This window comes from Arachis ipaensis, chromosome B05, assembly GCF_000816755.2.
Source record: "Arachis ipaensis cultivar K30076 chromosome B05, Araip1.1, whole genome shotgun sequence".
In the NCBI taxonomy this organism is placed as follows: domain Eukaryota; kingdom Viridiplantae; phylum Streptophyta; class Magnoliopsida; order Fabales; family Fabaceae; genus Arachis; species Arachis ipaensis.
Genome location: NC_029789.2, coordinates 105,790,201 through 105,816,384, shown reverse-complemented (window position 1 = coordinate 105,816,384; position 26,184 = coordinate 105,790,201). Strand labels below are relative to the sequence as shown.

Sequence of the window (26,184 nt, the reverse complement as noted above, 5' to 3'; positions counted from 1 at the left end):
GATAGATTCTTGGCTTGGTGATTGTACTTAACATATAGCAGTTTCATTTGCTTAGTTTTAATTCAAATAAATTGACATAGGATTGCATTCTAAGTTTGGTGTTGCTATGCAACAAAATTTTCTTCCAATCTTTACTGGATACTTGCATTGATTCCAAGTGAAAGTGTCACACTAAGTTTGGTGTGCCACTCATTCTTTATGCAATGTATCATGCACACCTTCTTAAGTTTGCAATCACAATGTCTCTTTTTCCTATGCCTTGATGATTATTTTGCTTGCTTGAAACACATGTACCACTAACATTTCATTGTGTAAGACATTCATGATCCATCTTAGCCCCATAGCCATTGTTCTAATTGTTGCTTGAGAATGAGCAAGTATTCTGAGTTTGGCAAGGGAAGAGGAAGAATGGGAGGAAAGTGACAACAATAGAGAAGATGAATTACGAGGTTGTAAAGTTCCTTTTTCTCTCATTTGTTTCCAGCACTTTAAATTGCATGATTGTCTTTATCTTCCCTGTTTACATGTGTGGTATGGATAAGCATAGCCTGCATCTTGATTTGTAACGTGTTGTTATGACATTATGACTACCAACTTGTGTTTTGTGAATTCAAAAGTAATAAAGCATCATGATCATAAACAAACAAGGGATTAAAGAAGAACTTAGCATGTGCATACAAGTATTGGAAGGCTAGTATGATTAATTGTTGCCCAATTACATTAGATTTTATTTAACTGAAGTTTTCATCTAGTACATTTTGTGAAATCTTTTGAAATCATGAAAACCTTGAAGGAAGCAAATGCAAATAAGGCAAGAAAGAAAAAGGGGAAAGAATGAGAAAGCTGAAGGCTCTAAGTACCAATGACAATTTCTTTGTTAAGTACTTGTGGTGTTTATGTATCAAGTAAAATGCTTGAAAACAAAATACTTAGAGTCAAGGTTAGGCTCAAAGTGCAAATGCACTCCCTCAAAGCTCAAGGCTCTGAGCATCAATGATTAGAGACTTAAGAAAAGAAACAAATGAGCTTAAAGAAGTCCTCTAATTAAATGCTTCTGGTGCTTATGTATCAAGTGGTAATACTTGAAAACAAAGCATTTAGAGTCGTAGTTTTGTTATCAACTCATGGGGCAAAGCACCCAAAGGAGAAGCTAATAAGAAAATCAAAAGTTTATTTCAAGGAAGAAATATAAGAAAAATATTTCATAAATTGAGCTAGATAGAAGCATCAATCATTTACAATTCTTTTGTGATTGTAGCATGCATAGAAAACTAGCCTACCATGAACATTAACTTGCTATTCTTCTTACATTGGATTGTCAATCTTTATTGCATGATTCTTTTCTTGCTTGGGGACAAGCAAGGTTTAAGTTTGGTGTTGTGATGACATGTCATCATGTCATGTTTTTCTATGCTTTTTCATACAAGAAATTGACGATTAGTGCTTAACTATTGCATTCTTTTGTGCTTAAATGGTATATTTCTTTGATCTTTTGATTTGATAAACTTTGTAGGAAATAAGAAGAAAAAGAAGCAAAGAAGCACAAAATAAGCTAAAAAGGAGAAAAAAAGAGTTTTGGGGCACACTTTGAAGTTGGAGCACACTTTGGAGCCTTAGGCCACGCTTTTAAAAGCGTGGCCCATGAACAAATCAAGGAAGCTTGACAATTAGCACTCACAAAGCTCGGTTAACTAAGTTAACTTAGCTTTATCGTGAAAAATTCAGCTTGGAAGCAAGATTTTTTGCTAAGTTAAACTTGGGCGTTCATAGCATGACCATGCCTCCTTCAAAGGGCCATAACATGAGCTACAAATGTCTAATTGATGTGATTCTAGTTGCGTTAGAAATCTGACATTCAGAGCTTTTTAACGATATATAGCAATCTATATTTGGTATGAAATTGAGGTACAAGTGAAAGGCATCTTTAAGGACAAAAAACAAGCAAAAATAGACCAAAGTGGCTTCACCAAGATTCGAAGCGGGAGACACAAGGAAAGCAAGGCCAGCAGCACTAGAGTGAACTAAAAAATTTTCTCTAAATGGGCCTCACAAGGATCGAACTTGGAAGCTTACACTCAAGGCAAAGGCGCTACTCTTCATGAAGAATTGGCTAGATGATGGAGCTGGGATTCGAACTTGGAACCTCACTTGCAAGCAAAAGGATGCTGCGCTCTCCCCATTCATTGAGCACTATGGAGTGGGACACGGGCAGGAATTGGAAAGCCAAAGCAAGGTGGAGCGATGCGCTCTCCTTGTTAACCGATAATTTTCGAGGCTGGGCCAAGGAAACAAAGGGGGAGTGCTGCGCTCTCTCTTTCAACCGAGCGCTCCCCTGGAAGCATGCCCCATGCCTCCAACCAACTTGAACCAAAGCCAACCGGACCCATCCTTCTTAAAAGCCATTTTTTATTCAAGGCCAAATAAAAATCACCCCAATTCATTGAAATCCAAAGCAAGCAAAAGCCAATTGACATCACTCAAAGGCACAAGGATCAGTTAGATTAGGATTCTCATTTTTTGAAATTTAATTTGTTTTCAATTTCATTTTCATTTTCACTTTGTAAAGCCTATATAAGGCATCATTTTTATTTTAGTAAAAAGGCTGGCTCTACTAGAGAGCATTAGGGAATTGGGATTGAGAGATGAGTTCTCTCCTCTTTGTTCCTAGTTTTGCATTTTTTACTTTTTGTTTTTGAATTGTGGATAGAGATTGAAGGAATTCAATCTCAATCCTTGATCTACAATTCATCTTTGTTCTCTTCTGCATAATTCTAAGGATTGGGAATTGGATTTAGCTTTTTGTTTTCATTTTCATTTCTTCTGCTACTTTTACTTTCTGTTTTGGAATTTGAATTGAGATTGAAGAGCTTCATTGATTCTAAGTTTGTGAATCATCTTTTACCTCTCTTCTCAATTGTTCCAAGCATTGAATCTGAGTTTCCCTTACTGTTTTCATCTTCTTTTCTTCTACAAATTATTCTCTGTTGAATCAAGAAAGAAATTGAGATCTAGACTTGTTTTCTAGTCTCATTGAGCCTCTGAGCTCTTGAATTTCTTTCCTAGATCTTGCAATTGAGTTGAATTTACTTTCTGTCTGGTTCTTTTGCAATTTATCATTTCTGTTTAGATTTTTTGTAATTCTCTTCTACAAATTCACTTTCTGAAGTTTTCCATTTGAGCTTGTTGTGATCTTGATTTATTTTCCTGCAATTTACAATTCCTGCATACTGTAATTTCACATTTCCTTTCACATTAAGCTTGATTTAATTTCCTACACATTTACATTTTCTTCAATTGTTCTGATTGATTGATCTATTGCTCTCTTTAAATTTCAAGCACACACCCCCTTTACATTTGATGCAATTTATATTTCTTGTCATTTAAGATTCTGTCAATTTACATTTCTTGCTCTTTAAGTTTTCTGCCCATTTACTTTCTGTCATTTACAATTCTTGTCAATTTACTTTCTGTTGGCTACATTTCATCCAATTTCACTTCAATGTTAGCTTGACTAATCTAATTACCCACGAAAGTTGCTTGATCCATCAATCCCTATGGGATTGACCTCACTCTAAGTGAGTTTTACTACTTGATACGACCCGGTACACTTGCCGGTGAGTTTAGGTGTTAGAATTTCATTTTCCACACATCAGATGATATTCCTAAGACTGCGTTTAGGACACGCTATGGACATTACAAGTTTGCGGTAGTGTCTTTTGGGTTAACGAATGCACCTGCTGTTTTCATGGATTACATGAACAGAGTGTTTCGTCCCTTTTTGGACAAATTCGTGGTGGTTTTCATAGATGACATCTTAGTTTACTCTAAGACGGCAAGAGAGCATGAAGAACACTTGAGGATTGTGTTGTAAATCTTGAAAGAGCAAAAGTTGTACGCTAAGTTTTCAAAGTGCGAGTTCTGGAAGGAGGAAGTAAAGTTCTTAGGCCACGTGGTGAGTAAAGGAGGAATAGCGGTGGATCCTTCAAAGGTAAAAGCAGTGATGGAGTGGGAAAGACCGACGACGGTGACGAAAGTTAGGAGCTTCTTGGGCTTAGCAGGATATTATCGAAGATTCATTGAAGGATTTTCCCGGATTGCATTACCAATTACGAAGTTAACAAGGAAAGAAGTGTCATTCGTGTGGACGTCGGAGTGTGAAGAGAGTTTTCAAACCTTGAAGCAGAAGTTAACTTCAGCACATGTTCTAATCTTACCGGAACCGCATGAACCGTTTGAAGTATATTGTGATGCGTCACTGAAAGGTTTGGGTTGCGTGTTGATGCAACACCAGAATGTGGTGGCTTACGCATCGCGTCAGCTAAGACCGCATGAAGTGAATTACCCCACTCATGACTTGGAATTAGCGGCAATTGTGTTTGCATTAAAGATTCTGAAAAGTTAGAGTGAGAATTTGAGGATTTAAAGGTGATTTTCGGACTCAGTAGGTTTTTCTGACTCAGAAAATGTGCTTCCTGCGAAAAACCGTGAAAAACCACGAACCGGTAGTTGAACCAGTTGAACTGGTTCAAGCCCGCCCGGTACCGCATGAAAAAAAGTGAAAACCGGCGAAAACCTTAGAAAAATGTTAGAAATAGAAAACCGTGCATTAATTTTAAAGGTTTGGCCCGAAGTTGGGCCAAAAGGGCTAAAAACGCTAACGGGTTGGACCGGGCCCAAGTTGGGCCCAAGCCCAACATATAAAAGGTTCATTAAGTGAACCAACCAGCATCACAACACACTAACAAGCACACACAATCAGAAATTGAAAGGAGAAGTGGAGAAGAGAGTGAGCACTATTCATCACCTTCTTCCAAAGCTCATATCTTGAGCTAGAGAGCTCCGATCGCCACACCGTTTGCGACTATGCGTTTCTCGTGAAGAGCTCTACTAAACCCATATAAGAAACTGGTAAGGAAAGCTCGAATCCCTCTTAGTTTCTCTCTTTCAAATTTTGGGTATATAGGGTTTTTGGTTGAATGAGTTTTTGTGATTTTGGATGTTTAGGTTTGCTCTAATCTTTGCTTAGCCTTGGATTGTAGCCATCAAATCTGTTGAGAGAGGTAAGAGATACTAAACCCTTGTGAGATTTGATTTATGTTAAGCCCTAGGTTGATTGGTGGTGATTTATATGTATATAGTTTGATTGTTGTGGCTTTACGAGCTCTTGGAAATAATTGTGCTTATTGGAATGGATTTAAAAGCTTGGATTGTGGTTGGAAGATTAATTGTGCTAAGTTGGAATTTGGGTACATAAAGGAGAATCGGCTAAGGTATGGTTTTGGTTTCCTCTATGTAGTATATAATATTCATGGGCACATAGGCTAGTGACCAATAAGATAGGTTGAACTAAAATGATGGTTGGTGTGTTAAATGTTGATGAATTGATGAATGTTAGGTTGATTGTGATGAATTTTAATGATATGATGTTGTTGAATAATTGTATGGATTGGAAGTTGGTTCCTTATGATAATTGTAGTATGATGATTTATGAATTGGTGAGTGTGATGGTGATTTTGATCATAAGTGTTATATGGTTGATGTTGGAAGTGGAAATAAGGAAATGAGAATGAGAATGTGGTAAGGTTGGTGTATTATGATACAATAGGTACATTTTGATGAAAAATGGAGTTTTAAAATGGTATGGTAAAGGTTGGAATGTGTATGATAATAAATTGTGTAAGTTATGAAGTTTGGTAAAATTCAGTTTTTGATGAAATTTGTATGATCATAACTTTTGCCTCGGTTTTTGAAACTGATTGAAATTTGTTTATGATTAAAGATCAAGATTTGCTGATGTGTGCGGGCGCACACTCTCGTGCGAGCACACACCCCTGCCATTATTTCGACTTGTGTGGATGCACACACATGTGCGCACGCACAGGCAGGGAAGTGTATTCTGTTCGCAGCGTCAGCACAGCTTGTGCACGCACACATCTATGGAAAAACTTCAACCTGTGCGGAAGCACAGGTCTGTGCGGACGCACACGTTGGGGAGGCTGATCTGTTGGGGGCGCTGGCAGAGGTTGTGTGAGCGCACAGATCCTTGTAAAAATTGACACCTGTGCGTACGCACACCCCTGTGCACACGCACACATTTCAAAACTCTCAGGAGTGTGCGCACGCACAGACCCTTGTGCGGCCGCACACATCCTGTTTCTCAAAATTTTAATTGTTTTCAACTATTCTACCTTCCCAACATGGTTGTAAGCTTCTAAAATACCATTTTAAAACTTATGGGCTTAACTTTGAGTATTGGAACAGGGGACGTAACCTAAGGTTTCTAGAATACGATTTTATGATAAATTAGAAAATGGAGGTCTAGGTTTCTGGCATGCTGAGAATGATTTGACATTGGGTGGAGGATGAGTGATATATGAGATACGGAATGATGAACCTTTGACATTGGAAAATTGAGTTATGAAAGGAACAGTGGTTGAGAGGAGTCGAGGACTCGGATTGAGACGATGGATCTATGCATACTGAAAATGTTTTCTGAAAACCACTGAAATATTATTTTTACTAAGAATATGAGACGCTATGCGCCCGGCAGGGATGGCGGTTGGATCCCGGCAGTGGTTCGTCCCGCTTGCGTTGAGATGTGAGGTCTGTGGCAAGAGTATCCCGCTCGCATCCCTACGGACCATAGGCGAGCAGGCGCCGGTACCTGGACAGTGATCCGGGCACTATATCTCGGGGGTTCCCATATGAGAAATTCGAAGGGCGACATCTCCATGGAGATGTGTCGGGTTGGCAGTTGAACCGACAATGTGATATCACAGCCAGTAGGAGAGGCATTCATTATATGCATTTTCTATCTGTTTGTTTGCTTTGCCGACTTGTAATTGTATGCCTACTTGAATAACATGCCTATTTGCTTACTTGATCTACTTGAATTGTATACTTTTACTTGTGATTTACTTGCATTGTTATTAATTGTGCTTTCTACTGGGATTGAGGAGGTTCGGAAGGCGGCGGCGATGGGATCGCATAGAGGATAGGTTGGTGAAGGCTGTAAGACAGAGGTATTTGGTTAGGATAGAAATCCCTTAAGATAGATCACTCAGTTTATTTATGATGAGGTTTATATTATGCTTATTTGTTTTAGAATGCTTTAAGCTTGAATCTTGTGATGGATATGGAGCTTAGGATTGCCTTTAGCGTCCGGGGTCTTATATCCTACATCATTGGGCACTGTTACCATACTGGAAACCTCCGGTTCTCATACCATATCTTTGTTGTGTTTTTCAGATGCAGGTCGCAACCCACCTCGGTGAGTTGTTTTGGATGGTGACAGGAGCGGAGGATATTGAATTCTGTTGGGATCTTTTTGGTTTATTTTGTTTTTATGTCTCTCACTTTTGTATTTTGTTTAGCCTAGAGGCTTGTATTTGTGAGAAAAACTTGTATAAGCTGTTTTTAAACTGTCTGGTTCTGTATATCTGTATTTGGCTAGCCGGCTTAAACTCTGCAAGCTGTGGCTAGTTTCTTATGGTATTACACTATTATACTATTATCTTTGTTCATATCACTTCTGTTTCTTATGCCTTAAGATAGTATGTTTGCACTTTTGAAATCCTATTTTTGAACTATATCCTTCATCGGGCTTCTAGATTATACCATTCTTCTTTATATATATATTATGTATGAGCTTAGAACTGTCGTAATCTCTGATTAACCTTTGCTTTACGACGCGAGGTAAGGCTTAGGCTAATTAGGGTGTTACAAAAAAGAAGATAGAAATTAAACTCAATCACATAGCAAGCATGGTTCACAAAGCTTTACAAAGCTCAAAAATATGGCACTAGGTAAGCTTATGGTCCAATTTCACAATTCCAAAATCTCAATGCATGAAATAAGTGATGTAAATAAGGATCAATCAGAAACAAGCATCACCTAACAAAAAATGTATTGACAATACATAATTGCCTCATCACGGATAATGAAATCAAATCACATGATGGCTAGCTACAATATGCAATTCGAAAGATGTAGAGAGCTTGAAGGCAATGCCATACACTTGGTATTCACAAATGTTAAGCATGAACAGTTCAAAACCAAGTAACAATAAGTAACCTCAATGAAAGAAGTCCAACAATGAAAATTAACAACAATGATGTTAAAATAACATCTTATCAATAATCAGCAGCAATAGATAGCAAACAAGATTAATAATCCAACACCTATAATGAAAAATAAAAATTAAACTAGCTAATTAACTAACTAAAAGAAATGGTAATAGATGGTAATTGGTAGTGTTGGATGATGGTTGAAGGAGGGAAAGAAAAGAGGAGAAGAGAGAAGAAAGAAAGAAATTGAAAGAAGAGAAGAAAAGAAGAGTGGTTAAACAGGGTAGCGTCACGCGTACGCGTGGGTGAAACTTGTGCTAGAGGCACAATTTCAGCACACTCCACGCGTAACTCTCTGATTTTTGTACTGGCCCGAAAAAATTTGGATGTCAAGCGTACGCGTGGGCTCCTCGTACATGTGAGTGGTCAAAAAAACTTAGGGTCACGTGTACGCGTGGGTGACACATACGCATGGCATGGTGCTCTGTTTTTCAAAATTTTTCCAAGTTTTTGCACCAAACCAAGCATTCCAAACCTCCAAACAGCTACCAAAACACCATAAAACCTTATTTAACATACTAGACTACCAAACACAACAAACTAAACTAAACATGAAATCAAACTAATTTATCAATATGTATAAAAGAGAAAAATGAAAAAGATGTTACCATGGTGGGGTGTCTCCCACCTAGCACTTTTATTTATTATCCTTAAGTTAGACTTATGAGGAGCTCTCATCAAGGTGGCTTGTGCTTGAACTCATCTTTGAACTTCCACCAATGCTTGGACTTCCGATAAGCTCCATCATTCAAAATTAATAACTCTAAGCTTTGATGGAGTTCTTCACAAACCATGAGCTCCCAAAATTGATTCTCTTTGTGTGATTTGGGATCCCATACTTTGTTTTCACACCCGTCTTCAAATTGATCATCATAATTCCCTCCGGGTGATAAGTAAGCCAAATTCTCACTAAGGTACCAAACCATCCTCCTAAATCCATGCAATTTGGTTCTACACCAACAATTGCTCCTAAACTTGGAGTTTCCAACCATAATGAACCGAGGATTGTGATACCAACCACTAATCATCTCTCTTCTACTCTTTAACCCACAAAGTATCCTAAGTTGACCATCCATCTCTAGCAAACCATATTCAAGTGGGATAAGAAAACTAAGATGAGAGATTTACCCACTTGAATGATGTAATAGATGATGGTGACCTAGGGAGAGATGCTTCCAACAGTCTTGATAGGGCAATTTCTACTCTCATCCATCCTCTTCAAAGGGCTTCCACCACTTGGTAAGATTCTTCAAGTTTTACCTCTTGCTAAGCTTCCTCAAGTTCAAATTCTTCCTCACCAATTTCTTCTAGCTCTTCCCCATCACTCAAATCATAAATAGGAGGTTGAGTGAAATCTACCTCAACATCAATTTCAAGTTCAATGGGAAAGGATCCATCAAGCTCAAAAGGATTATATGTTGATGCGGAATCATCATAAATAGGGGGACTTGTTGCTTGCCCCACTTCTTCTAATTTTTCACTCATAATATGCCTTAGAGATTATGTACTATCCTCCTTAAAATCATTTTTAAACTCCATGGAAGAAGGTTCTTTAACTTGATATTCCTCTTTGTATTCAACATCTCCTAAATCTTCAACCACTTCTTCCGTTTCAATTGTATCAACTTTCTCCTCTTCTTGCAATTCTTGCTTCAACTCCTCTTCTTCACCTTGAAGCTTTAAATCCACTCCCTCATTATGCTCTTTGGTTGATCCTCCACATTCGTCAATGGGAGTACTTGGGATGCATGAGCTTAGGTGGGAGGTCATGTGATTAATGGCTTCCGCCATGGTAGAAACCGTGACTTCTAGCTTCTTTAGCTCCTTTTGCTTCTCTTCTTGCCTTTGGATATAAGAGCTAATATCTCTTTGTTCTTCTAGCATGAAGGCATGGAGAGCTTCCTCAAATGAATGAGGTGGTAGAAGAAAGTGTTCATTGTTTAAGGGAAAGGTATTGTAGTTGGAAGGTGGTTCATATTGGTGAAAGTCTTGAGGTCGTGTATAAGGAAATGGTGGTTCTTGGGAGTATTGGTATTGGAATGGTGGTGGTTCTAGGTTTGGTTCATATGGTGGTTGGTATGGTGGATATGTGTTAGGATCATATGGAGGTGAATGGTGGTATAAGGCTTGTGAATATGGTGGATAACAATGTTGAGTAGGGGGTTCATAAGTATATGGTGGTTGTGGTTGATAACCACAAGGAGGTCCACCACACACATTAGATTGGTATGCATCATAGTATGGCTCTTGATCATAGTACATGGGTGGGGGTTGTTGCCATGAAGGTTGATCAAATGATTGAGGCTCCTCCCACCTTTGATTGTCCCATCCTTGATGCATGGCCTCATTGTAGCTTCCTGATGCGCATAAACGTGTTATGCTACGATTTAGGAAATTGCACGATCGGCAAAATTCCTTCCGGCAAGTGCACCGGTTATCATCGTCAAGTAAAAACTCACAATAGAGTGAGGTCGAATCCCACAAGGATTGGTTGAGTGAGCCATTCATAGCATTCAAATAATATAACTAAAAACTCATGGAATTTGCATAAAAATCTACATGTTGAATGATTTATTGCTTTGTTCTTCATTTAACCATTTTTGGTTACTTTAAGCTCAAGAAAATGCATAAAACAACTAAAACTAACAGAAAATTGCTAGTGAAACTAGTCCATGATGCCTTGGCATCACATCCATTCCCTACAACATGGTTAGAACCAAACTTATAGCCAAAAGGATGAGAATTTATAGTAGAAAAAAAAACAAAAAGCAACAAGAAACAAAGAGATAAAATCTAACCACTAACTTAAACAAGAAAACCTACAAAAGAACAAACTATTCACAATATTAACATATGTACAATAACCAATAACAAGTACACATTGCAAATCCCCGACAACGACGCCAAAAATTTGAAAGGGCAAAACCGTCAGCTTAGAATTTTCTTCTAGGTTAGAGGAAATAACTTCGTTGCAAGTATAGTTCCGAACCGACAAGTAATGCTCAATCAAAGTTTAATTTTGGTTGTCAAAAGGTCAACCCAATAAAAATAACCGAGAGTATTAGTCCCGAGTCGTCTTCTCAAGGAATTGCAGTGATGTATGCATATTATTGGTTATGGTATTCAAGGGGTTGGGTTGATAAAAGAGCAAGAAAATAAATGACAAGAAAGTAAATAAAGCAAATAATAAAAAGAGGCATTCATGGCAAGGATTGAGAATCTAGGCTTTCTATCCTAGTCACTAATCATATCACAATAATTATCAAGAATTTATCCTATTTAGTCATCTCCAACGCGAGAAGGTACAATGTCATCTCCAACACTCGAAGAAAGTCTAATAAGACTAGTTAATCTCAATCCAAAAGTCCTAATCAACTTACTAATTGAATTAGCAAAAGATTAGCGTCAATGGAAACAATATTAACTAACAACTCTAGATCACCAACATAAGTTGGGTATTCATGACTCAAGATTGCCTAATTTCTCTTTCCAAGCCAAGAATGCTAAAAAATCTACTCTAACATCCAACCAAGCATTTTGGCAAACACTTGGAAGGCGTAAAAGGAAAGCATAATAAATTGCAAGGAAAGATAAATCCTACAACTACCAATTGCAAGAAAATAACAATAACAACTCAAATCAACAATAAAAGAACATCAAATATGAAATTGCATTAAAGGAAATCCAAATTCAACAATAGTTCATAAACATAAAAAGAGGCATAAAAAGGAAAATTAACAAGAAGAAACTAGGGAATTAAACTACTAGAGCATAAAAATGTAAAAGAAACAAGATGAAAACAAGAAATTAAACCTAGATCTAAGAGAAAAATAAACTTAAGAACCCTAATTCTAGAGAGAAGAGGGAGCTTCTCTCTCTAGAAAACTACCTAAAGTATGATCCTACACTAACTAATTGCTCCCCCCTTGACCCATCTTGAATTCTACATGAAATAGTCTCAGAAATGAGTTGGATTTGGGCCTGGGAAGCTCAGAAATCGCCCCCAACAAATTCACTTTAATGAGGTCACGTGATCAGTGTCACGCATGCACATGGTCGATGCGTGAGCGTCACTGGCCAAAATTCCTCCTCACGGGTATGCGTGGGTGACGCGTGCATGTGGCCATGAGTGTTCTTCTCACGCGTACGTGTGGGTGACGCGTGCGGGTGGCCTTCAATTCTCCAAATGCTCATTTCTTCATGAATTCTCTACTTTGCATGTTTTTCTCTTCACTTCTTCCATCCAATGCTTGCCTTATGAATCTAAAATCACTCAACAAATATATCAAGACATCGAATAGAATTAAAGTTAATTAAATTTAGCTATTTTAAGGCCTAAAAAGTATGTTTTCACACTTAAGCACAAATTTAAGGAGAATTACAAAATCGCGGAATTATCTTCTGATTCTGTGTTATATTCTTGTGAAAGAAGAACTCCTTTTGTAGCATCTATAACAACTTCGTGCAAGTCACCCCTAATCAAATCAATTTCACCATTATCATTGGGTATAGAAGGACCCATTGACTGGTCAGATGGCTCTTTTTCATAAATAGCTTGGGGATCAACATCAGCTTCGTCACCTATGTTAAATAAATCCTTTGGAATTGACTTCATAACATAATGTTTATTTTGATCAAATGGACCTTGCACATAGAAGCATTGGTGTACTTGACATACCAACATAAAAGGCTCTTCTTGATAGCATTTTTTGTTGAATTGAACATATGAAGAGACATAGCCATCCTCTTGAGTCTCATACCAGTCACATCTAAACAATACAACCTTAAAATTGCCAAAGTAGTCTAATTTAATTATATCATTTATTCTGCCATAGTAGGAAACTTTTGCACGAATTGGATTTGGATCCTTTGCACTTGCAAAGCTCGTAGTCAATGCAACTAAAGTTTCACCACTATTTTGCGTCTTGTGTCCTGCCTCACGTTGCCTAGTATGAAATCTATACCCATTGATAAAATACCCTGAATATCTGTTTGCAATCTTGTTGGGCCCTCTAGAAAGCTCCTTAATCCAATATGCAACATTCTGACGCATGGCACGTGCTTTAAACCATGAGGAAAAGGTCTTACTATGGTTCTTAGCTTTCACGCAACTTGTTCCTTGTTGATCAGCCTCATGCTCTCCAAATCCAAAATTAAGATTTTCGTAAGTAAAACCTAGAGATAATACCACGATTCATAATTAAAATAATTAAAAGAAATACCTAGAGTAAATAGGATATACCTAACATAGTCTTCAATTTTTCCACAGTTCAATAATATATAGCTATAGGCTTGGTTTCGAGACTTGTCGTCAAGAGAAAAAAGCTCACCCTTCTTTGCTCCCAATGGACAACCTTTCTTAGGAAACAAATTTGGAAATGAATGTGGAATTTCCACTTCAAAGTCATTAGCATCATTATTCCGGGGTATTCTATTCAATTTTGTTTGAACAGCATCATGTAAATAACGTGAGCAAAATGTCAAACATTCATCAACCAAGTACGCTTCTGCAATAGATCCTTCATGATGACTTCTATTTCGAACATATGACTTCAAAGTACACATGTATCTTTCGGGAAGATACATCCACCGAAATTGAACTAGGCCGCCTAGTCTCACTTCATTAGCCAAATGAATAGGCAAATGCATCATTATGTCAAAAAATGAAGGAGGAAAAATGCTCTCCAATTGGCATAGTGTTATCATAATCTCTGCTTCCAATTGATTTATCTCTTCTAATGTGATAACCTTTTGACACAATTGACGAAAAAAAGAGCCAAGCCAAATTAAAGGGATTGCGACCTAATCTGGAAGTATACTTTTGATGGGAATTTGCAACAAATAATGAAGCATAAAATGGGCATCATGAGTCTTGTAACCAAATACTTTTCTTTTCGCAAGGTTCACGCACCGAGAAATATTTGAGGCAGCACCATCAGGTAGCATTGCTTTCTTCAAGACATCACAAAAAATTGATTGCTCAGCTTTAGTCGTGGAGAAACATGCTTTTGCAAACTTCACTTTTCTATGACCTCTTGTTTCTTTTGGATGAAGATTCTTACGAATGCCCATTTCTTGCAAGTCATATCGAGCATTTAGGTGGTCTTTTGTCTTGCCAGATATATCTAAGAGAGTTCTAAGAATACTATCAACTATATTCTTTTCTATATGCATTACATCAAGATTGTGTCTTGATGTGTTTTTTGGTGATTTCATAGTCTTGGTTACTTAAATGTGGTGGTATTATTTGTGATTCTGAATGCATGACATAAACAGTGCATATTTAAATTTGAATCAAGAAATGTTGATGTATGAGGAACAGGAATTTAGAAAACTATTATGAATTCTCTGAAGCAAAAAAAAATTAATCCTTGAAGCAAAAAAAATAAGAGAAGGCTCTGAGCATCAATGATTAGGGAGGTCTGACATGATTAAAAGTTCAAAGAGTTGTTTCCCTAGTCATATGCTTGTGATATTCTTGTGTCAAGCAACCCTTGAGATAGAATATTTAGAGTCGAGACCAAATGCATTTAGCAGAGTATGCCAAAGGCTTTGAGCACCACTGTCTGGGAGTAACTGAAAGAAAAATCAAAACTTAAAGAGAGTTCTCCAGTTAAGTGCTTGTGGTGTTCTTGTGTCAATTAACCCTTAAGACAGAACATTTAAGGTCACGGATAAACTCAAGGTGCAAAGCACCAATTCATTGAGAAGTAAAGGATATATGCTGTGTTCAAGGATTAAACTGGATTACAAAGATCAGAGAATTCATAATATAATCCGAATTCTAATCCCGAATGACAGTAAAATTCCTCTGACTCAAAGGAGAGTGAGATGCCAAAACTGTTCAGAGTTACAATAGATAAATCCCACTTTAAGAAGAGACATGAGCATAATTGAATTCTCACCTCATGCAAATTCACATCTTAATCATGTACTAATTTTGGTTGCTTGAGGACAAGCAACAATTCAAGTTTGGTGTTGTGATGCGTGAGCATCTTATCTATCTTTTTCTAGTGAATTTGCACTTGAATTGCTAAGTTTAATCAATATTAGATTTATTTTAGCCACTATGGATGGTACTTTGAGTTGTATGCAATTCTATTTATTTCAGATAGCATTCTGGACGAATTTCACGGAGTTCGAGTCAAGGCTACAGAATGGAGAGAGTGAAGAATGTTTGCTGCTTCACCCACGCTGAACTTGGGATTTTCCAAGTTCAGCGTGGACATCAACACCTCCCAAGAGAATTGCGCATGACCTCCACACTGAACTTGACAATGGTTAAGTTCAGCGCCAGCTTGAAGAAGTTTCAAGGGAGCAACTCTGCCTCCTCCACGCTGAACTTGGCTCCTTCCAAGTTCAACGTCAGCATCAGCGCTATTGGTTGAAGTTTTGCACGCACTCCACACTGAACTTGGGAAAATCCAAGTTCAGCGTGGACTTAAAGAACACCAAAGGAAGCACACTGCCCCATCCACGCTGAACTTGAGAATTTCCAAGTTTAGCGTGGACCTAAATGAATCACATGGTCCCCACGCTCCACATGAAGGCTTGCGAAGATCATTATTTATTTTGATTAAACTTTAATTCTTTTATAAATAGGAAAAGATATTATTTAATTCTTAGAAAATATATTTTACATTAATTAGGATTAGATATAAAAGGAAAAAGAATCATCCCTTCGGGCTCTTCTCTTCTCTTCTACCTCATTCCGCAATTTACAGTTTACCTGAATCCTAGTTTTTCTCTCTGAACCATGAACAACTAAACCTTCCACTGTTAAGGTTAGGAGCTCTGTCTATTGTATGGATTGATACTATTATTTTTCTATTTTAATTCATGTACTGATTTATATTTCAAAAATTATTTTCGTTCTTATCTTTTGAATTTGGGTGGAACAGAAGTATGACCCTTGTTCTAATTGAGTTCTTGTATAACTTCGAAAAGCTCTTTACTTGAACAACAGCTTGAAAATATATTCTCTTAAATCACTAATTATATGGACTAAATGGGATACGTGACATATAATCCTCTTATATTTGGATAATTAGGGTTTTGTGGCATATAAACTAGAATTGAACTTCACCCTCTAATCGGAATTAAGTGACCAAGGAATTGGCGGTTGATGAATTTTAGAGGAGACTAAAAAGGTCTAAGGAATTAGGGTTTAGTCACATATAGTTTGCCATGAATTAAATCTTGCATGATTAAAATAGTTAGTAAGAAAATTTAATCCGAAAAATAGATAACTCTGAAGCCTTAATTGTTTCTCCATATATTATTCACTACTTGTTTATTGCTTGCTTTTCTGATATTCTGATTTACTGTTTAATGCAATTGAGCCTTGAAACACCATTTTTTGTTTGTCTGACTAAGCAATTCACTTGACCATTATTGCTTGATCCATCAATATTTGTGGGATCGACCCTCATTCACCTGAGGTACTACTTGGTACGACCTGGTGCACTTGCCAGTTAGTTTGTGGTTATAAATTCCGCACCAATTTTCAAACAGCATGAGTCACTAACCTCCTAAGGTTAAGGTTAGGAGCTCTGTTGAGTTTCATGGATCAATAATATTACTGTTTTTATTTAATATGTCTGATTCTATTCTCTTATGCAACCTCGTTCTTCATCTTATGAATTGAGGGTGACCCGTGACAATCACCCTTGTTCTACATGGGTTCCGTGCGATTCCTGACCCGGATAGCGTTGAACTAAAGCTAGAGATTTTATTGCGGATTCCAATAGAGCATCTGAGCAACTTTGGATATGTGACATATAATCCCGTTGACTATGGGTGTGTGAAGTTTTTGTGGCGTTAAGGCTAGAGTCAGAGAAGCAGTACTTTCTGATCCGGAATATCTGCCTTGTCTGTGGCACCTTGAGTAGGATTGTGAAGGGGAGTGGATTGCTTAGAGCTTCATCTTCTGCTACAGTGAGAAACCTAGAGATGGCTTGATGAGAAGACATGAGTCATCTCAACGTGGTGGATTGCTGCAGTAGAGGAGGTTAACTTGATGAGAGGATGAGTTAATCACTTATGGCTGCCATTGAAGGAATCGGAAGGTTATTGAAGAAGACAGTAAGAAAAGTTAATTCGGAAGGACAAAGCATCTCCGAAGCCTCAACCATTCTATCACCATTGAATTCCTATCTACCTAGTAACGTTCTATTTATCTGTTTTATACGATTTTCGTGACAAACTATAATTTCTATCCGCCTAACTAAGATCTGCAAGGTATCCATTGCTTGCTCAAACTAACAATCTCCGTGGGGTCAATCCTCACTCATCTGAGGTATTACTTAGACGACCTGATATACTTGCTGGTCTATCTGTGCAAATTCTGCAGAGCCAGTTTCGTGCATCATTTTCCAACGGAGTAAGCATAGTCCAAGAATCTATTGACGCCGCCCCTAAACTCTTGGCTATGTCTTGGTAAACTCATCTAGTTCTTGGATGAGTCTTGGGAAAACCTAATTATTCATAGTGATATTACTATTAAACTAAGAATCTAGGTAGAAAAAATAATATAATTTATATGTACGCCAACAATATCTTAAAAGAATATTAATAGATGAATGAATTCTATTAATAATTCAAAAGTAGGCAAACATTACATCAAAAGAACAATATACATAAAAAAAAGTGCAAAAGAATAACATAAACATATAAAAGGAAATAAGTATAAGATAGAAATATCTTACGAGGTCATATCGCAATAATTTGCTATATATGCACAATTTGCACTTAGGTTCACCACAGATCCGCAAATATTTTTTTATCAATCTCCTTCAAGAGAAAAAAAACCAAACACCTATATTAACAATTAATAGTACTAGTTTCAGCAAAAAAGGTCAAAAAATTCAACAAAATCATTGTAATTGCCATATGCAACCATTTAATCACAAGTTTTAGCACAATCATCATTTAGCAACAACAAAAATCTATGAAATAGAAATCAGAATTGCAACAAAAAAAATGTAACAGAGATGCTCAACCAATAGTCTGAAGATGAAACAGATCATGTTATAATTTTCAGTTTCCAAACTATTTCTATGTTGCAGTCTGAACTAGCTAACATTATATTTTAAACAGTTACTTTAGAATGAACCATATTAATGAGAAAAAAAATGATATTCATAAGCAATTCACAATATATTGACAATTTGGCATTGACAAAATCACTGCAGCACCAAATCTAAACTCTGCCACACCCTGCAAACTTATATATTCCAAGTCATGAATAAGCCAAGTCTTTCCTTCAATAAAAAAAATATATTACTTTAATTTAGTTTATCTTTTGGGTAAATTCTTATATATCCATGTCATAAATATATAATTATGATATGCATATTTATAAATCTTAATCAAATTATTAATAATTCTAAACAATATTTATTACTATAAACACATTACATCGATTCCGTGAATTACTAGTTATACATTTACAACTCGGTATACTCATTACTCAACAAGCACTACAAGGTTTTTGTTTATTTGTGGCAGTTTTTTTCTTATTTGTGGAGGTTTATAACCCCCACCAAATGGTTTGTGGAGGTTTCTAAAACCCCCAAAATTTAAGGTGCCACGAGGTCTTTTGTGGGAGTTTTTAAAAACCTCCACAATCTATTCAGTCGGGGGTTTTATGTGTGTTTAGTGGGGGTTTTATATTGGACTTTTGTGACGATTTTAAATCACTTTTGTGGCAGTTTAAAACCCCCACAAATTATTTTTTAATTTTATAAAAATAATTATTTTGCGAGATTTTCAAACCTCCACAAATCCTGTAATTATTTATTTATTTTTAATTTTAATCATTCATTAATCTCATCTTATTTACATACTTTTAAATTAGAAATTTATTTTTTAATATCAAAAACAGTAAACACACTTAAAGAGAAGTCTTAAACATCAATTTGGTTCAGAAATTCCATAAAATCACCATAAAACAAGATAATCCAATTAAATTCAATACACAACTGTAAACTTCAAAGTTAAGCCAATCCAATCAAAAACAGATTAACATAGCTTGCTACCCGTAAATGAATCACAATTCTCATGAAAGATATAGAAAAAAAATTCAAAAGGGTATTATTTACCAAATTCAAAATAAGTGAAACTATGTTAAAAAGCAATCAATTGTTTACCAAATTATTGCTTAACTTCAGGAACACCAAATAATGAAGTACCAATCAATTTTACACTACCATCTATATGATTTTTGTGATTCACCGTCTCTCTAATCTTCTTCAGGGCTTATGCCTTTTCTTCTGCTTCATGTTCCAAAATCTTGTACTGTAAACAGAACAAAAACCAACTCGCATTGTTAATCATAAGCTGGGTTGATAAAAAAAGGATCATTATTTTATTTTATATACCCTTTGCCACATGAAGAAAAGATCTGTATCTCTCTGGTTAACAACTTCAATAGAGGTCTGTGGTGGTAGGATGTTGTTGTTTGGAGGGAAGTTGGTGGATGCAAGATCGAAGCCTTCAAAGAGAGAGAGCTTGTCAGCTTTGATTTTGGTAAAATTATATAGACTTTATTAATTCAACTATACTAAAATAGAAATAGTTGTACGTGATCACACCTGAAAGATGTTCATCTAAGTTTCCATTTGCCATATATTCATAGATGAGTCCTATATTAGTTTCTTCATTGCAATAGCCAATAATAGAAGTCAGATTTCGATGATATACTCTCATTAGAAGCTTAACCTGCCATTCAAAAGTCATTTTTTGTTTTTGTCAAATATAGCAACAATATAATTTAGACTGAGATTTCTTTCACTTATGGATATTTTGAGCACTTGCCTCTGCAACAAATTGTTGATATCCATGCACTGAAGATAGGGAAAGCATCTTGACAGCCACTTGAATGTCCTCAATAAAGCCATGGTAAACTGTTCCGGATGCATTTCTGCCAAGAATTCTATCAAAGGAAAAAAAGTATTATCTTGTCTAGTATAACCTCAACTATTTAGCAGGAATTTGGGAAGCAAGTGCATCATTTTGGAAACACCAAATTACTATATTTAAATAAGAGGACATAGTTCAACAGTTAGATTCATCAGCAAGACAAATCATACCTATTTGAATGAATTCCATTAGCAGAAGTCCCTGTTTTACCAGGCTCATTATTTTTTCCTGTAATCATGTTCAAACTGCATTACTTTAGCAAGAAGTACTAATTTGTAGAAAATAGTATAAAAGTTAATACATATCAAAATGCTTTGTTGCAAATAATCCTAAGCCTTACGCTCGGTTAAAATCTCCAGCAAGAGGATCCCAAATGCATAAACATCTGTTTTCTCATCTACTATGCCAGGCGTCAAATATTCAGGAGAAGAATACCTATCAAATTTGATATATAACAACCTAAATAATTTGATTAAAATTATAAATAATACTAATTATTAGTACTATATATTATATTGCAGTGCATTGCATATATACCCAAATGTGCCTTCCAATCTTGTGACATGTTGCTGATCAGCATCTGGTGACAACCACTATGCAAGACCAAAATCACAAATTTGCATAAATTAATTATTATTATGGTAATTAAATCAGAAAAAAGAAAAGTGTTCATATAAGAATAATTTATTTGACTAAAATATTCTTCAATAACTAATTATAGTGTAATTATATATAAATTAATAATAAATATTTGGTTGATTTAAGGTAAAAAAAGATATACTAAAATCAAAGAAAGATGAAGAAGAGGAGCACTTAGCCATAACTCCGAAGGACACAAACACAAACCTGTTTTGCTTTTTATGGTTAAAAATTTTTCTGTCCCAATCTTCCTTTAATTTATGTTTATTCCTCTCAAATTTGACCATCATCCATTCTTCTTCTTACTGTCCCCCACACCACATGGCTCTAACATATATTAATCAAATCTAGACAAATAACAATAAAGAAGAAAGAAAGTAGTCATAGGTTTTAGCAGCTTTTGAAGTGTTTAATTACTATGTTGACTAAGAAAAAGAGGGAGCAAATTGATTAGCAGAATGAAGTGATTTAAAGGATCTGACGGAGCTTATAAGTGTCCAATTGCCATATTCTCAAATAGAAAGACTCTATAGACCATTTTTTATCAAACTTCTTAAAGACTCTATCAACCATGAAAAAGTGAAATTTTTTATCCCATGCCTGAAGCATTATAGAAAACATACCGTATTAATCATATCACAGAAAGTTCAGTATTGACAACTAATCTATCAAATCAAATGTGATTTATGTCCACTGCAAATGAAAACTATATACGATTCTTATGACATGGATCATAGTGAAAATTATTTGACCCCACTCCAACTCAAGAACTCACTACAATGTATTTGGATACAATAATTGAACAGTGACAGAGAGAGTACTTACTATAGTATATGATGTGAGCTGAAGTGAATCAAATAACCAATTAAAAACAAGAATTGGTAACGGATTCTTACTGAACGGATAAATTCTTGAAGATCCAAGACAACACATGCTTCAATTGTTTGGAGACCTTCAACAATTCCTTCAAAACATAGTTACAATTATATCAAATTACCTAAGAACAGCAAAGCAATCAGAATAAACGCATAATCCTAAGCACTAAATCTAAATCAGTAATGCCAAAATGGTTTCTTCTTAATCATCTTTCTGTTATCTTCAAATTAGAATCAACCTTTATAGAGGGATCTCATACGGAGTCCCATTTCCACAAGTTCAATCTCAACCAGTTTCAATTGAAATATTGAATCAATCTTACAAACAAATTCATTTCTTTTTCTGTGTCCACCGGTGTCTATACAAATGATTGCTATTTCAGAATTCAAATGTTTCTCACTTTTTCCAAAGAATCTCTTCCTTTGTGAAGTTTCTTATCTGCAACAGAACAAAAATAATCAAAGATGATATGACTACAGCTTCCATCAAAGCTTCTTATTTCTTTTTATACAAAGAAAAACACTTAAACTGCACACAACTACGATTAAATCAAACAATTAAAGTGTATTTTAACCTGCCGACTATTCTTCACCTTCTGCGCCTTCTGAGGAACTATTCTCTACTCCACCATCGCCACCATCGTCGCACTACCACCGCTGCGATCTCTCTTCGTATCAAATTCTAACCACGCTATATAGGCATGAAATGTAGAGAAAAACAAAAGAATATCTAAATTGAGTTAAATAAATAACAATGAAAAAGAAAAATGAACAAATAAAAATTGACCTTAGCTGATTGCGAAGAAAACCAAACGCGTTTATGGATAAGCTTGATGGCGGCGTCGGCGGTGGCTACGAACTCACCCTTCTCTGATCTCAAAAGTTATTGCATATAGATGAAGGAGACAACACATTGATGTAGAAGCTTGATGTCGACAACGACGAAGACATGAATGGCAGTAGCGACGAGCTTACCTTCCCTCTGATCTCAGACGCTACGGCGAGCTTGATGGTGATAATGGCGAGAGATGAATACCGTGGCGGCGAGTAGATCTAGGGTTCCATCATATCTCACTCTTCTTCCTCTTTTAATTTTTTTGGACAAGTTTTTGTTTGAAATAAAATTTGTTTGGGTTTAACCAGAGTAGGAGATTAGGAATTGGCTATTTGTTTGGGCAATTGGGCTTAGAAATTTAAATTGACATTAATTAATGGGGGTTTCATATTTTGCCAAAAATTAAATATGTTATGGAGGTTTTTTAAAACTTCCACAAAAAAAGCTCCCATAAACAAATAGAAATCTTGTAATAAAGAAACCACAGACATACATGAAGAAATTAATACCATTCAAATAAAGGATGAATGAACAGATGATGAAGCAAAAATTAATGCATATCCATGATTGAACTAATTCAATTCATTATTTAGATAAACACACTTAACCTCAAGTTAAGCACAACATAAATGATTATTTAGAAGCAGATAATTTTTGTTTTCTTTAATTATAATGGTTAGAAAGCTATACTATGCCTTGAGAAGATGATCATTAACTTTTAATTTTTAACTAAATTAAATGTATCTTTGAAGGAAAGTAATTAGCTATAATATGAAAAAACTTTTGGCACAAATTTAAAGATTTTAAAAATAAAGTACTGTAAAAATGAATAATATATAGAGTCATATCAGGTCCTTAGATATTTTTATTTTAAATTATTGGTGTAGAAAATAAAAACCATATATGTGATACTCTACAGGCCACACTTAATAATATAATTGGCTAGGCACACACCCCATCTAAATTTGTTCCTCCTCCCTTTACTTTCTTTACATTATCAATATAATAGCAAGCTATCTAATCACTCTTATCTCTCCAACTATTTTTTTTTCTATCTTTCTAGTACTATTTTTTCTGGATTACTTTTTTACTCTGTCTTTACTAATTTATGTATTAAGAGTATGATAGAAGTAACTATTCTTTTCTAAATTTTGTAGTAAACATAAATTTATTTTTGTGATAAAAATGTTTTTAAATTGGATATTGATTTTGGATGGTGTAATTATTTTTTTAATTTTTACCTCGGAAACAAAAAAATATCAATAATGCCGCGTATTAGTTGAATCCACGTGTCTATCACCTCCAATTAATCCCAGCAGAGTACAGCATGTAAATTATCCCCCATAAATGTTCCAACCACAAAATATCTTTAAATTTTCTATCCAAGAAAATCCATTTCCAAATCCTTCACATTGCGTTAATTAATTTCATAAACCGAAAAGTAAAAACAAATAAAAAAATAATTATAAATATTACTAATTTTCTATTTTCTTAAAAGGAAAAGAAAATATGGGGTTAATGAATCTCAGATTTGGGTGGTGGCTATAAATAAGGCGAAATCCGCTCTCACAAAACTCGTATTCTGTTCTCTACTTCAATTCAAGCAACACACTCTAACGAAACTTAATCACAACGAAGCTACTTATTTGTACTTGGAGAAAAACAAAAAATAGAAAAACGAGTAACTAATGATTGAGACAATATAACAAACAGAAAGAGCGCAAAGCTAAATAATAAGCTTAGTGATAAATATAACAAACATAAGACATAAGAAACAAATATAAAGTGAAATAGTTCTTAAACAATTCGAATTTAAAGTAATAACAGGAATGCTATTTGCATGACCTAAACTTATCAGTGGAAAGGATATGTAAACAGGTGCTCAAATAGAGCAGAAAAAGAATGGTAGAATCATCAATACCTGCAGAAAAATGTCAAAAACGAGAATCTCACCAAAACACGAGCAGTAATAATTGAACAGTGACTGACGGTGATGAACGCGAGCAGAGAGGATCGAAACTCGACGAAAAGAGAAGGAGAGGATCGAAGCTCAACGAGCAGATGATCAAATCTCAACGACTAGAGAATTGAAGCTCAACGAGGAGAGGAGCAGAGGATCGAAGCACATTCACGAGAAGAGAAGATCAAAGCATATTCACGAAAAGAGAAAATTGAAGCTCATTCGAGAGCAGAGATTGAGATTAAAGCTCAATAAAAGGAACGCGTGTCATCCTCGAATGGATTGAAGAACCAAAGAGGAATGAAACATTTGGAATGGATTGAGGATTTTGTGATTTTATTAATTGAAATATTTTAGAAATTTTGTTAGAATTGGGATTTTAAGAACGAAACATTTTGGAATGAATTGGGGTTTTCTTCTCCCTCTTTTTCTCTTTCTCTGCACAATATAGCTTAGTTTTAATTTTTTTTAAAATATTAAAAATTTTAGGCAACCCTTGAAACGTGAAGTTTAAAATAAATTTAAAGAAAACCTTTATAAAAAGTAATATATTATTTTTATAATAGTTGTTTTTGTATATTTAATATAATAACACTTGATAAGTGTCTTTTAATTTATCAAAAACATCACCTACAATATGTTGTTTGAAAATTTGTTGTTATAATTCTATTTTATTGTCACTAGTATAAAAGGTTGCTTATATATATGTTAGACAATCTTTTTTAAGTGTTATCTTTAACATATGTTGCAATAGCTAAAAAATGTTATAGTGGTAATCATATATTTATTTTTATAAATCTAGAAATTTTGATATTGACTTCATTGTAAATTTATGTATTTAAATTTATTTCAGAACTTTATTCTCATACTTTTAAATTGTTATTTCAACTTATTTTGTTATAAATATTTTTGTAATATTATGTAATACCCTAACTACCAAAGCTCGCACTTCCGGCTGCGCGACTCTGATAGTTCGGACATTACGACGACACTTATATTAATTAATACTAAAATATGAGCCTGTTTAAAACTTTAAACCGCAATACTGCTCCCAAAGATACTTTCGTTTGATAACGTACATCCATAAATACCATACAACTTACAAAACTCATAAAGAGTACATCCATATATACATACATATATATATATACAAATATATTTACAAGCATTAACCAATACAATCCCTATCCCTCTCACAGAATATATCAAGATAAAGGCGAGGGTACAATAAATAATCTACATCAATACAGAACATATCAATAGCTAAATAAACTCTTCGTGGCTTCTGCGCCCATATCCTGAAAGGGGAAAAATGTAGGGGGGTGAGAACATCATCCTCGAAAGGGTTCTCAGTAGAGGGTTTTTGGGAATTACTGTAATAGGATACGTGAAGATAACCGCATTAGTGATTAATAACCGTCTTATGCCTCCTTTCAAAAACAACAGTTTCCAATAAAAGTAAAGTCGGAAATCCTTTCTAAAAGAGGAACCGTTCAATTCTCAAAAACTCAAAAGTCTTTCAAAACGGTTTATCTATGCTGAAACAAAATAGCCTTTCATGTTTTATTCCAAACCAAAAACACAAAACTGAAATCAACCATCAGTTCATCTCATTCCAACCGCGGCCCTAGGCCCAAACAATCCAACCAACAACCAATCACCACAATCCAACAAAGTCCCAGTAGCAAACACAAAAAGGAAGATGCAAGCACAAACAAACAGTTATTGCAAGTAGAAAAATTAGCAATTAATCACATAGGAAAACCAAGTATAATATGCCCACCCAAACAATGTCACACAAATGCATATGATGCATGCCTGTCCCTA

General features: G+C 35.3%; 1 protein-coding gene across 1 annotated transcript in view; it reads right to left on the bottom strand.

Annotated features, from left to right (window-relative positions):
• The window catches only part of LOC107640874, an 11,412-nt gene continuing 4,425 nt past the window's right edge, over positions 19,198 to 26,184 (bottom strand). The window contains exons 3-11 of the mRNA XM_016344375.2: positions 21,964 to 21,996; positions 21,584 to 21,651; positions 20,586 to 20,641; positions 20,389 to 20,483; positions 20,219 to 20,276; positions 19,944 to 20,061; positions 19,721 to 19,847; positions 19,508 to 19,620; positions 19,198 to 19,424 (exon numbers count right to left, since the gene is read on the bottom strand). Coding sequence (XP_016199861.1) covers positions 19,386 to 19,424; positions 19,508 to 19,620; positions 19,721 to 19,847; positions 19,944 to 20,061; positions 20,219 to 20,276; positions 20,389 to 20,483; positions 20,586 to 20,641; positions 21,584 to 21,651; positions 21,964 to 21,996 — 707 coding nt within the window. The 3' untranslated portion in view covers positions 19,198 to 19,385. The remainder of the gene's footprint in view (positions 19,425 to 19,507; positions 19,621 to 19,720; positions 19,848 to 19,943; positions 20,062 to 20,218; positions 20,277 to 20,388; positions 20,484 to 20,585; positions 20,642 to 21,583; positions 21,652 to 21,963; positions 21,997 to 26,184) is intronic.